The sequence below is a fragment of the Theropithecus gelada genome, chromosome 14 (genome assembly GCF_003255815.1).
Source record: "Theropithecus gelada isolate Dixy chromosome 14, Tgel_1.0, whole genome shotgun sequence".
NCBI classification, from domain to species: Eukaryota; Metazoa; Chordata; class Mammalia; order Primates; family Cercopithecidae; genus Theropithecus; species Theropithecus gelada.
In genome coordinates, this window is record NC_037682.1 from 87,750,637 (window position 1) to 87,764,896 (window position 14,260).

Sequence of the window (14,260 nt, forward strand, 5' to 3'; positions counted from 1 at the left end):
CTTAACAAGGCAGTAAAAATTACTAATTTTATTAAATCTCATCCCTTAAGTACACTTTTTTTTAATGGCCTGTGTGACAAAACGGGAAATATGTGTAACTCTTTGCTGCTACACGCAGTATGGTAGGAGATAGCACTTTCTCATCATTTTTACTTGAAAGAGAAATCAATATATGCACTGTGCTTAGACTTAAAAAGAGTTTTTTTTTTGAAAATGTACAATGTGAATTATCACTGAAAGGAAAACAACTGACAGTATTTGTTGTCAATGAAAATATTCAAGCTTTTGAGTGAAAACTCAATTTTTGGAGAACTTTTGCCCACCGTAATGAGCTTAAAAATACTTCATTGAAGGCTTTTCTGACAAAATCAATGGTGGTGATTAACAAGTGTGATTTTATGGTATTATATGACGAAATGCATTTACATTTGGAAGATTTGTGTAACTCAATAAGCCAGTACTTTCCAAATAACCAGTATGTGATGTTACAAAACCACACATGGGTAAAAGATCTATTCAAAATGGAAGCGAGACCAATGGAATTTAATGATTAAAAAATTCATTAATTTGATTTTGGATTCCGTATAACAACTAACCTCTAAGAAACTACTGTTTATCAAGTTCTGGCATAGTATCAAAGAAGAATATCTACAATTCCCTGAAAAAGCTATTAAAATACTTTCTGCTTTTCCACTTACATATCTGTATGTGGTTAGATTTTCTTCATATACTTAAAACTCACAAAACAGATTGAAGGTAAAAATAAATATAAAATTCAGCTATCTTCTATTAAGCCAAACTCATTAAATTTGTAAAAGTAAAACGATGCCAGTCTTTTCATTAAACTTTTTGTTTTGGAAAGTATTTTTCCATTTAAATATTATTTCTGTTAATATATAATAGGCTTACTTCCTAAATTAAGAAATATTTTTAAATTTTTTTAAATTTAATTTTCAATATGGCAAATATTGATAGATATAACTCACATAAAGTTCTCCGGGTGACAAATTTGGGGAGTTAGGAAAAACAGCTATCCATAATTGTTAACAATGTAAAGGGGGTCCTAAAACCAAAAAGTTTGAGAATCATTACATTAACCTTGTGAGCAAATCCTCTTGCCTGGGTGCCCTTTAATTGTCAAAATTCTATTTTCAGAATATAACTAGGAAAAAAAAAGAGGGGGAGTAGGTAACCAGAGTTAGCAATTTAGGAATCCATAGCAACTTCAAACACCCCAAAATGTTTGATTTTGATCACATTTATATGAACATGTGCAGCTTTGGCTGACTAAAACTTTATTCTTTGAAGTAAAAGTTTGTTTTAAATGGCCATTTCATGATAAGTACATTGTGTAGAGAGCGGCAAAATGTGAGCCATCTGAATAAACACCCAGGTGCCCAATTTTATTTAACAGTTCAAGTTCAAAAGAACAGACTAACTTTAAATGTCTCTTTCAAGTTACAGTTGACCCTTGAACAACACAGTTAGAACTGCCCAGGTCCACTTATATGCAGATTTGTTTCAGCCAAATGCAGGATGTGGAACCCACATACACAGAGGGCCGACTTTACGTGGTCCCTGCAGGGCCAGCTTCAGAACTTGAGTATGTGTGGATTTTGGTCTATTCATGGGGTCTGGGAACCAAGCCCCCACATATACCAAGGGACACTGTATAAACACTGCTAGTATACTCTGGTAACTACTGGATACTAAAGGTTAACATTACAGACAGCATCTGGGTAAAGACCCTTCTAAAAGTTTTTCAACTACTTAGGAAAACGCCTGCCCAGAAACACCCATAGACAATCACTGAATGATATCTGATGTTTCCCAGTGGAGATCACAGAAAAGACCGGGTCAGATGCTTGACAAATAGCTCTGGCTCCAGACTAGTCACGTTAGGGATATCCTAATGCTTTCCAAAGCAAGCAAAAACGTTTGCCCCACTAGATAAATGATGATTTCGAAGAATATCTTATTTTAAAAAACGTATTTTTTTCACATGCCTAGGTATCAGAAGTCAAGGTTCCTTACTTACTAGTTGAAATCGATGTCCAAAACTTAGCCATTCTTTCTCCACAAGGACTTCAAATCCTCGGATAGTTCGATAGTATCCGTCCAGCATGAGCATGGCAAGGGAAGTGAGCTGAGCTGTGCGATCCCAGCCATCACTGCAATGCACTACCACAGACGTCTTCCCTGATTCTACCTTGTCAGCAATCCTAAGAGCCCCTGCAAGAATAAGCTGGAAAACAAATTTTTTTAATAAATACTTCCTTCTTCAAAATTTACTAATAAAGCTTATGAGGGATCACTATTTCAATAACATGAGGAAAAACATTTGTCCCTTCCTAAGAATAATTTTTTTAAATGGTAGAAGATACATAAATTTTGCTTTTAAAACTAGAAAAACCTCATAATTGTTGACTCCTATTAATTTGCCCAATGAAATAGCTAAATAAAAAGTACCTTTGGGTGCTAAATAAATCATGGTGTAAGATTCTTCTTAGAAAAGTTCTAAAGAGATCTGTTTCTAAGAATCATCAAATATTCCATCATCTATTTAAATAAAAATAATTGATATGGAAATTGAAGTTTTTTTATGATTTGAAACAACGCTTACTGAAACCAAATTGGGACAAGTACGTGAAAGCAATAATACTGGATCTCTTTTGAAATATTCTATAGCATTTATTGTATTGTTTTGACTAAAGATTTTTATGTCACAAAGCATACAGCAAGCATAGTATAAACTTTAGAGTGAGCTACTTTTCTGTAACACTATGCATGAAAATTCACAGATTAATATGTCAATCTGTTATTTAAAATAACTTAAGCTCTTATTTTTTTAAATATGCAGAAATCCTTTACAAAATAACTTACCTTTTCTGAAATCGATCTTGAGTTAAAACTAAATTATTAAAAATAATTAGATATAACCAAAAAAGAAACACAAAAGTATGGTATCTTAAAAAAAAAAAAAGGACAGTACAGCCTATTCTTCCCTGCAATGGCCATATCGTATTATACTTGAAAAACAGTATAGTTCTACCTACACAGATGAGAATGAAAGAAAACAGATTATTAAGCTTGGAAATATCGTAACCTCCCCTCGATCACAGCTATTAGCATATTCTGGAAATGGGGTACTATGACAATCTTGACATCAGGATATCAGAGGCATTTGTAAGCCTGAAGTGCCTAGACCCCATTCTCCAATGATCCTAATTCAGTATTTTAAATAAATTCCACCTATAATTCTAGTGCATATACAAAGTTAAGAATCACTAACCCAAAGGTTTAGTTACGACTGGTCAGAAAGAGTTATACAAAGTAGTAATCGTTCATTCATTCGTTAAATAAACATTTATGGAGTCCCTTACTAGAAGGTAGATACTGCTCTAGGCACAGGCCATACAGCAGAGAACAAAGTTCCTGCTTACTGAAGTTTACATTCTATTTGGGCAAGGCCCACCAGTCACAAATAAACAAGGAAATATACAGTATACCAGATGGCAATAAGTGAAAACCCTCCATAGAAGTTATAGGGAGTGCTGGTAGAACTCTTATCTTGTAAAGAGGCGGGGAAAGGCCTCTCTCAGGTGATATTTGAACAGAGACCAGAAGAGAGTGATTGAATAAACTTTCTTGGTGTGATAAGGATTGGGGGAGAATAAAGTAGTTTAGCCCAACTATATGTCTTATACCTCCAGGGAAATTTGATTCTGTTATAGCCAGCCTTTTAGAGACCATGTTGTAGCTGGAAATTAAATACTTGGAGTTTTCAGAATCAAACACAGAGATTTATGTTAGTTCCAAATCAAGCGTAAGACCGTATATTTACACATCACATAATTTAATAAATGGGCCACATTAACATGCTGAGTAGTGTTTATACTTTGTGATTTTCAAGCTTCTAAGCTTCTCAAAGCGGAAACAATAGTAAAAGTGGTCTATTTAAAATTCTTAACTCAGTTTGGTTTTCTCTTCAATTCTGTCTGAACTTCAGAGATTTTAATGTGAGTAGAAGTATCGTTCTTATCATGAAAGAATGCATTTCCCATTACCTCATAATATTTATATATGTGGTTACATAAGTCTATATTTTGGTGAGTTATGTTACTGACAGACCATATCTGAAAATATGATAACTATATTAGCATGTTAGGTAAATTAGCACTGACATGTGCTCTGCAAATGACTTAGCACTCAGTGTGGCTCATGCAACCACTCCACCTCATTTTCCTGATCAGAATGGTTTTCACATATCATGCAACTAATATTTACTGGGTACCTATTCACAGATAGTGCTGCCCTAGCTCCTGAGAAGACAAAAATATATATATAGGATTTATCCAGTCTTGGTCTTCATAAATTAGCAATATACATTGGTTGACACACAAAAGCAAACAAAATACAGGCTAGTTCCTGACTAGATAGAAAGACAGGGTAAAGAGTTCAGAGAAAATGGAAAAGGATGCAATCTGGGAAGACTTTACGAAGAAATGAAATATGAACTAGAATCTGAAGGATGGTTCGAATTCAGATAGGATGGCGAGGGGGAACGAAAGAAGTACAACAGAACCAAATGCACAGTATAAAAAACCAATTCATTCAAACATTAAAATTCAGTAGTAATTCCAAGTATCAAAGCATTTACCCATTTTTCATTGTTAATATTAAAAGCTAATATAAACAAAGGGGTAGAGAAAGTCTTTGTTTGGGATATAGTAACACACACCCACCTTAATATGTTCTAGCCAATGAGTAGATTCCAAGTTAGACAACCAGTGAGTTTCCTCAATGTTGGGGTACACAATCTCCTTAAGTTTTCGTAAAGATTCTCTCATAACATGAATATTGTGGATATCCAGAAAAACTAGTTCAGCATTTTGATAGGCATCTTCACTTTCATAACCTCCACCCTTTGCCTGGAAAAAAGCACACATCATGGAAAATCATAAATGAATGCACATCTGTGGACAAGTGACATAAAATATCCACTAGCATAAAAGATGATACATATTACTGGAGACCAGGAAAACTCCACGGGAAAATGTGGATGGCTCAGGACAACTTATTTAGCACAACCACTCGCTTCCTCATGTTCTTCTTTACCAAATGAATATATACGTACTCTGACTTGCTCATGTGGCCCGTTATTAAAATTAAATGTGAAACACATATGAGGGTATTTAAACATTGTAAAGCACTAAATTTTCCCAGCCCATACTTCAACTTCTACCCAAGCATAAGTTCTTATAGAAGACTTCCTTTCATATATACTGAAATTACCAGACTGTAAGTTTCAGGTGCTGCGACCGCATGTCTGGTTTACCTATGCTTCTTCACCTCCCTGCCTCTTCACCTCATTTTAATCTTCATATCTAAGAAATAAACTCTTTGCAATCAAAATGACCTGCTTCTTTTTTAACCACATAATTCTTTTTAAATAAAAAGAACAAGTATAAAAGCACAGAATGCTATCATCATGAATGTTCTCAAAGACTGAAATCTACATCTACAGAATAGAATGAGAAAATATTTGGTGTTCAAAATAAGCTATGGCTGGAAAGAAGAACCTAATTTTTCTGGACTTAATCTTTTTATATTTCATGAATAAAATATTCTATCTTCTACCTAACTCATGTGTAAAATCATACTTCTTAGAGCCCTAATAGAAACAAATTAGGAAAATACTGGAGCAGCAAATATAATTATATAAAATTAAGTGATCATATGACCCACATCTTTGAAAACAACAGAACCCACGAACTCATAAACAGCAACAAATTACTGAAAGAACAGAAGTTCACCTTCCTTTCTGACACTGAGAGTGGGAAATCATTTGGCACAATTATAGAATTAACAGTGTTTCAATGGATACCTGTTAACAAGGATTACTTCTGAAGAGTGGGAATAAGAGAGGAACTTTCAATTCAAATTTGTTGCAACATTCTAGAAAGACAGCAGTGGTAACAACTATACAGAACCTGTCACAGAAACACATAGAATGAAAATGTCCTGGAATCAGGTAGTGGTGATGGTTGTACAACTTTGTGAATATACTAAAAGCACTGAAATGTACACTTGAAAAGATGAGCAGTTTTCAGTAATGGTACCTGCTGCTGTAGTCAAGTTGTTATGTCTTCTCTCTCCTTCCCTCCTCCTATAGATTTGGTCAACTGAACCAAAATTTCAATTTCCATAATGCTAATATTTATTCTGCTGGAACAATCAGCTACAGCTGACTGTCAGTCAGTCTGAATACCTTGTTCAGGTGGAGGACGGTCAGAAGAGGGCACCACTAGTCACTGAGAACACTAGTTTGCTATTCCTAGAGCAGGACTATACAGGGACTTCAGTGAGTCATAAACTCAGTTGTCAAATTTGGAGAAGTGGGAAACTCAGAATAACTGAACACCTAGTTATTATGTAAGTAAGCACAAGGTTATGCATTATTTTTTATTAAATGATGTTTGCTCCCAAAACAACACTGTTAACTATTATTCTCATTTTTACCAATAAACAAATTGAGGTCTAAAGAGGTTAAATAACTCAAAATCACACCATCAAGTTGAAGAGCCAAGACTAGAACCTGGCCGGGCGCGGTGGCTCAAGCCTGTAATCCCAGCACTTTGGGAGGCCGAGACGGGCGGATCACGAGGTCAGGAGATCGAGACCATGCTGGCTAACACGGTGAAACCCCGTCTCTACTAAAAAAATACAAAAAATTAGCCGGGCGAGGTGGCGGGCGCCTGTGGTCCCAGCTACTCGGGAGGCTGAGGCAGGAGAATGGAGTGGACCCGGGAGGCGGAGCTTGCAGTGAGCTGAGATCCGGCCACTGCACTCCAGCCTGGGAGACAGAGCGAGACTCCGTCTCAAAAAAAAAAAAAAAAAAAAAGACTAGAACCTATATCTTTACCAGTGTAGAGCTTGAGCCCTTTTTACTACACTGTGGCCCTGCCAAACTCAGCTGATCCATGAAACCATAATTATAATTACTAAGAGACCATCTGACCTTGTTGGCAACAGCATTAACACTTGGCCGGGCATCAAATATAAAGATTTTGTGAGATTGGGCATTGGAATCCATGATAGCTTGAAGGTATTTTTCATCTTCTTTGCTTCGCTTTCCACTCACTCCAACCATGGGCTGGCTACACCGAGTGACTGTGGCTTGACTTTCAGGATGAATCCATGATAAAACCTTAATGAGGAAAAAAAAGGTAACACACCTTTTACATACTTCTCTGTTTATAATTCTCAAAAACAGTACTCAATAAATCTCTGCTTTCTAATTGGATCCAAAGCCTGGACATGAAAGGACATCTGGGGCTGCTAGGAAAAATTATCGCCTTTCTTTCAAGCCAATTCTGGCATGTGGAAAACTTGGTCTAATTCTTTAGTCAGATACTGATTTAGGAAAGTCGTTGATTACTGGGAAATGTTACCTCCTGGAAAAAATACTTTGAAACAGGGCTAAGTAAACCCCACTTAATATATTAGCAAAACTGCTCAGTTCTAAAAGCCTTTAGAATCTATGAATTTTGTACCTAAAATTATTTAAGCTCATCTTTCTAAGATCCAGTTATAAATTTGTAAGGTGTTCTTTCTAGGACTTAAAAAAAAAAAGAACATTTATCACCATGACTAAAGAATATACAATAAGATAAATAGTGACTAATACACAGAGCAAACTTTGCTTTTCAGTGAAGAATCATGCAATTCTGTGCAGTTTATCTAATACCCATATCACACTCTCCGGAAGCCTCTTTAATCTGAGTCTTTCCTCTAGTTTTAACTTTACTAAATAAATCAATCTCCAATATCCCCACGAAAGACCTGCTGCTGTAGCTATTTATATCCTGAATCCATTCTCCTACTCATTAATCTCAGCATTACGTTGAGTAAAAAAGCACTTGCAAAGGCTCATCCAAACTCCAAACTTCCTACTTACTGGGATACGGCCTCTTGATCTGAAGGATCCCACTCTCTTTAATTCTTCATCAGGAATATTTGCTGGCACGACCAGGAGGGCAGGGTATGTATCACAAAGTTCATATCGTTCATTTATCTTTGTTATTCTCCAGCTTTCATTTGGAATTCCCTACATGTGAAATGAAACATAAGACAAATTACTATCTAACTAAAATATTAAACAACACCAGGACAGAAGTTATCCTGTTCAATCTCTCTGACCTCTACTGTCCATCTCCTAAAGTGCTGGGATAGCTGTTGTCAGCCTGTGGTACCAGGCTTTTAGGATTAGATATTCTGATATAGGGATATGTATTCATTTGTGGAACCCAATTCCCAATTTGATGTTAATATAACAGACATTAATTCACTAAATACTGAGTGTGGGCTTGTGCTAAGCATATTCAGGAGGAGGGAGGAAACATTAATACTTCAAATGTTCCTATTCTTTTTTTGAGACAGAGTATCGCTCTGTTGCCCAGGCTGGAGTGCAATGGTGCGATCTCAGCTCATTGCAACCTCTGCCTCCCGGGTTCAAGTGACTCTCCTGCCTCAGCCTCCTGAGTAGCTGGGACTACAGCCGTACGTCACCGTGCTGGGCTAACTTTTGTATTTTTAGTAGAGACAGGGTTGGCCAGGATGGTCTCAATCTCCTAACCTCGTGATCCACCTGCCTTGGCCTCCCAAAGTGCTGGGATTATAGGCGTGAGCCACCACACCTGGCCAAATGTTCCTATTTTTTTTTTTTGGTTTCACTCTTGTTGCCTAGGCTGGAGTGCAATGATGTGATCTCGGCTTACTGCAACCTCTGCCTCCCGGGTTCAAGCGATTCTCCTGCCTCAGCCTCCCCAGTAGCTGGGATTACAGGCATGCGCCGCCACGCCTGGCTAATTTTGTATTTTTAGTAGAGACAGGGTTTCACCATGTTGGTCAGGCTGGTCGTGAACTCCTGACCTCAGGTGATCCGCCTGCCTTGGCCTCCCAAAGTGCAGGGTCTCATTCAGTTTGACTGGATGATTGACTTTGTTGCCATTCATCTATACAAAGAAATATCAGAAGTCAGGCACCAAGTGTCCACCAGAGTACTACATACAAAGCTATCACTTATATACGTGAAGTACATTTTTCACTCAGGTACTAATGGATTTTGCTAATCTAAAATATATTAGAAAAGTAAGGGAGGCATGCAAGGCAAAATAAAAGGCAACAAGCAAGAAAAATGTTTAAAACAATTTTTTAAAAATATATCAACTATTGAGCTCTCGTGCTTCTTCAACATCTGCTATTTTATAGTGTAGTACTTCACATTATAGGATTACTTAATAAGACAACTGAAATTTTCCATCCTTCATTGTATACAAAATTCAGCTATTAAATGATTGGACCTAAGAAAATCTTTTAAATTTTATGATCTCTGAAAATGCTTATCAAACAAAAAGACAGAATTGAAAGTGAAAAATACATTTACTGAGCATCTATTATGTGTAGGCACTTTGCCAGCCTCTTTACACCCAAACACAGATGTATTTTACTGTACTCAGGTTTCATTAACTTCATTTCATAAAGAAACTATGGCACAGTTTGTAATTTGGCCAAAGCTATACATTAGGAAGTAGCAGAGAATTCCATGACCATTCCAAATCTGTCCTTTTTATATAAAAGTACATTATTCCTCAAGAAAAATTTACTATCCTAGTTCACTAAATTGTTGTAAAAATCTCAAAGAGCAGAATGTACTCTCCTTTAAAGAAGTATTTCTCAAGCTGTTGCCAAACACCCAGAAGGCTGTTAAAATTAAGAAAGAAAATTCCCTTCCAGCAAACACTCTCAATAGCGCTTCTATTTATCCCTAACCGTTCTTTCATTAGTACCTTACATCCTGTTTACCCCATATAATTAGCCTGGTCCCATCTTGCTCCCTATGGTCTACATCTTTCCCTCCCTCCTGATTTCCTTGACTTCAGATATTCTGGACAACTTTAAGATGAAAGTTAAACCCTGCACCAGGCTGCTCATTATCTTTATACAGATTTTTACCCATGACTTATTTCCACAAGTAAAAGGCTTAATTAGAGGTTTTTAACAAAATATTCACGTGCTGGCCGGGCATGGTGGCTCACGCCTATAATCCCAGCACTTTGGGAGGCTGAGGTGGGCAGATCACTAGAGGTCAGGAGTTCAAGACCAGCCTGGCCAACATGGATGAAACCCCATTTCTATTATACAAAACTTAGCCGGGAATGGTGACTCATGCCTGTAATCCCAGCTACTTGGGAAGCTGAGGCAGGAGAATTGCTTGAACCCAGGAGGTGAAGGTTGCAGTGAGGTAAGATCACGCCACTGCACTCCAGCCTGGATGACACAGCGAGATTCCATCTTAAAACTTATATATAATATATATATACACACAATTCACTGTACTTTTTAGTATAGCATGTGAATATATACTTATATATTTCATATTTTATATATACATATATATTTTTTATATATACGTATATTTTCACATGCTATACTAAAAAGTACAGTGAATTGGTAAGTTTAAAGAGATGGTATTCATCCAAGAAACTTGGTTATCGTCTTTAACTCCTCCCTCTCCCTTATCCCTTACATCCAGTCAATGACCAATTTCTATGATTTTGCCTCCGGAAATACCAGAAGTTTGCTCACTTTTTTCAATTCTTACCACCACTTCCCTAATTCAGGCCATTATCACTTCTCTCCTGTCCCTCTATAATCCATTCTCTACACTGCCTCCACAGTAATCTTTTAAGATGCAAAAGGGATTATGTCATTCCTCTGCTTAAAATCAATGGCTACCTATTGCTTTTCATATAAAGTATGAAGTCCTTTACCAGACTTAGCAAAGCCCTCTACAATCCTGCTTTCTCCAGATCTCTCCCTTGCCACCGTATGCTCTGGTCTAGTCTATATCAAACGTCTTTCAGCTCCCAGATGGCTTCATGTTCTCTCCCTACAGTACTTGCTCTATCAGACTATTCATTACATTATATTGTAATTGTTAATCTGTTTGAATGCTCCATTGAACACAAACTCTTTGGGAACCTGGACTTTATCATTTTGTTTCGTATTTTAGCCACTAGTATTTAGAACGTATTATATGAATTTGATAAATGTATAAATGAATAAATCAGTGAACCATAGGAAGTTTCCATAAGAAGCAAAATCAGTTTCCAAAGTTTTCTTAGAAAACATGCAGTCAGAGCTAAGAAGGTCAGATCACTTGAGAAGCATACATCGGAGAGCCTAATGCACCATCCCCCAACTCAGAAAGGTACTCTGGTCTCCCACTCCACTTCCCATATCCTTGTAAAATCACTACCAGGAGAACCACTGTTCTCATGGGGAATGTCACATTATTCAGGTAAGTAGCAGGGTGGGGTAGGAATGAGAACCACTGACTTAAATTACCTTCATGGCTACCTCATTCTTAGATATGCTGACACGCCTATCTTCACTAAAAACTGCCTTTCAAGCAGAAAACTGGAATTGGCTAGCCCTCAGACACTTTCTTTGTAGACAGTACTAAAAATATACTGACAACTATTGATCTTTGGTATATATCTACTCTCCAAACAAAATCACTGCCCTTCAGTATCCACTTGTCAGGGTCAAGTTATTACACAAACAAACTGAAAGGATTATGGCTTTCTTAGTTACTTATATTCCAGTTCTAAGGATAAATTCTGTTTCCCTTGACTGAAGTGACTGTTTTCCAAGTTTGTTAAGTAATGCATGTAACTTTTGTTGGGTATTTCTGCAGGAGACCATGCTCGTTACCTTTTTTGTTCGTTTCTTGAGATAAGGTCTCTGCACTCTTCACCAGGCTGGACTGCAGTGGTGCAATCACAGCTCACTGTAGCCTCAACCTCCAGGGCTCAAGCAATCCTCCCACGTCAGCCTCCAGAGTAGCTAGGACTTCAGGCATGCACCACCACGCCTGGCTAATTTTTGTATTTTTTGTAGAGATAGGGTTACACCATATTGCCCAGGCTGGTGTCGAACTCCTGAGCTCAAGCAATCCTCCCACCTTGGCTTCTCAAAGTGCTGGGATCACAGGTGTGAACCACCGCACTGGGCTGCTCATTATCTTTATACAGATTTTTACCCATGACTTGATATTTTTCCTTTTTTTTTTTTTTTTTTTTTGAGACAGGGTCTCACTCTGTCACCCAGGCTGGAGTGTAGTGGCACATTCATGGCTCACTGCAGCCTCGAGCTCCAGGGCTCAATCAGTCCTCCTGCCTCAACCCCCCTGGATAGCTGTGACTACAAGCATGTGTCACCACACCTGGCTAATTTTTGTATTTTTGGTAGAGACAGGGTTTCACCATGTTTCCCAGGCTTGTCTCGAACTCCTGGGCTTGAGCAGTCCTCCCGCCTTGGCCTCCCAAAGTGCTGGGATTACAGGTGTGAGCCACTGTGCCCAGACTGATGACTTGATTTTTCCTGGCCTTATCCACAAATTCCATAGTCCTGTGTATAATCACTACATACTGTATATGTCCTTCAAGAGTAAATTAAAGAAACATTCTCCTATATGACAAACCTAAACAGTTATTAATAGCTTTGCCCATTTTTATTTATTATTTTTTGAGACATGGGGAATCTCACTGTTGCCCAAGCTTGAGTGCAGTGGCACATTCACAGCTCACCACAGCCTTGATCTCCTGGGCTCAGGTGGTCCTTCCATCTCAGCCTCCCAAGTAGCTGGGACTACAGGTGCACGCCACACCTGGCTAATTTTTATTTTTTTGTATAGATGGGGTTTCACTATGTTGCCCACGCTGATCTCAAACTCCTGGGCTCAAGTGATCTGCCTGTCTCAGCCTCCCAAAATGCTGGGATTACAGGTTTGAGCCACTGTGCCCAGCCTTTGCTCATTTTTGAAGAGAGATAGTCTAATTTCTTTTAACACTATTAAGTGTAGATCTATTGAATGAATGTGGCTATCATTTTTTTAGTGGCAGCACATGATAAAGCCAGTCATAATACCTGTTTTTCAGAGCCTCACAACGCAATAAATATAATAATCATCATTTGGATAGATTTTTACAGTTTACAAAGTGCCTTTCTATATGTTACCAATCCTTCAAACATCCCATAATGTGGTATCTATCACCAAGTAAAAAATGAAGGCAGTGTGCCATAAATGACTCATTCAAGAGCCTACATCTAAGTGTGAGAGTAAGAACTAGAGCTAAAATTTAAAACTAAGTCTTCTAAATGTGCTAGAATTACAGTGTGGTGGTAACTGCACAATTTCGTGAATATGTTAAAAAGCAGTGGACTGTATACTTTAAAATAGTAAATTTTATGGTATGTGAGTTATATCTCAATTTAAAAAAACAGAAAGGTCTGTATGTTTGAAGATGGTACCATCGCCAAAATATATTAATGAAAAAAGAAAAGCACAGAAGAGTGTGCATGGCATGCTACCATGTGCTTAAAAAAACAATACCCAAACATACATACACAAGCTTTGTAGACATGAAACTTTGAAAAAAATACTCAGGAAACCAATAATGTCATTTCCTAAAGGGAGGGGAACTAGAATGGCTGGGGGGACACAGGGTTGTCCTGGAAGGAAAACCTACCTTTCAGTATACCCTGCTGGACCTTTTGAATTTTGTACAGAATGCAGGTATTACCACTTCCTCTTTTAAATTTAAAGGGGTGAAAGTGAATAATCTGATGCTTTATCATTAGTCCTTAATTTTAAGAGATCATCTTCATTTTCTTCTGTAATAAACTTAAAATATATCCAAGAAAAAAATCTTAAAACTACAGCTTCTAACTAGTGTCCTGACTCCATTAGACCTTTTAGTTGATTCAGAGAAGTAAGTCAAAGACCATAAAGCATCCATACCATTTTATGTAGAAGCCAGTGCTCTATTCTTACTGTCACAATTCCTAATCTCATAATTCTCTTTCTGTATGGGTATAGTTGTTCATTTACACTTTAACTTATTTTTTCTTTTCAGTAATAATTTATTTCTTTTATTTAGACACAGTTACCTCATCTGCTTTCCAAAGTTCTACACTGAATGCTCCTGGGACAGCAATTTGTTCCCAGACTCCCAAAGAGTAGTCCTCATTTTTATAATTTCTAAAGACACTTGCTATACTTTTTCGTTGCTTAGTCATCTTCTGACACTGGATTTTTGAGTTAGCACAAATCTCCTAACATGTTTCTTGTATACTCTTGGCTTTTAGTTGATTCCCATTTATTTTGTATTCTATTTCATATTTTGCCAAT

The 14,260-nt window shown here is 37.3% G+C and overlaps 1 protein-coding gene across 4 annotated transcripts in view; it reads right to left on the minus strand.

The window, feature by feature from the left end:
* MTMR2 (myotubularin related protein 2) overlaps positions 1-14,260 on the minus strand; it is an 86,475-nt gene that overhangs the window by 8,741 nt on the left and 63,474 nt on the right. For all 4 annotated transcript variants that reach the window (XM_025355270.1, XM_025355271.1, XM_025355273.1 and 1 more), the window contains 4 exons: positions 7,961-8,110; positions 7,022-7,210; positions 4,746-4,931; positions 2,039-2,245 (listed from right to left, as the gene is read on the minus strand). In XM_025355270.1, coding sequence (XP_025211055.1) covers positions 2,039-2,245; positions 4,746-4,931; positions 7,022-7,210; positions 7,961-8,110 — 732 coding nt within the window. The remainder of the gene's footprint in view (positions 1-2,038; positions 2,246-4,745; positions 4,932-7,021; positions 7,211-7,960; positions 8,111-14,260) is intronic.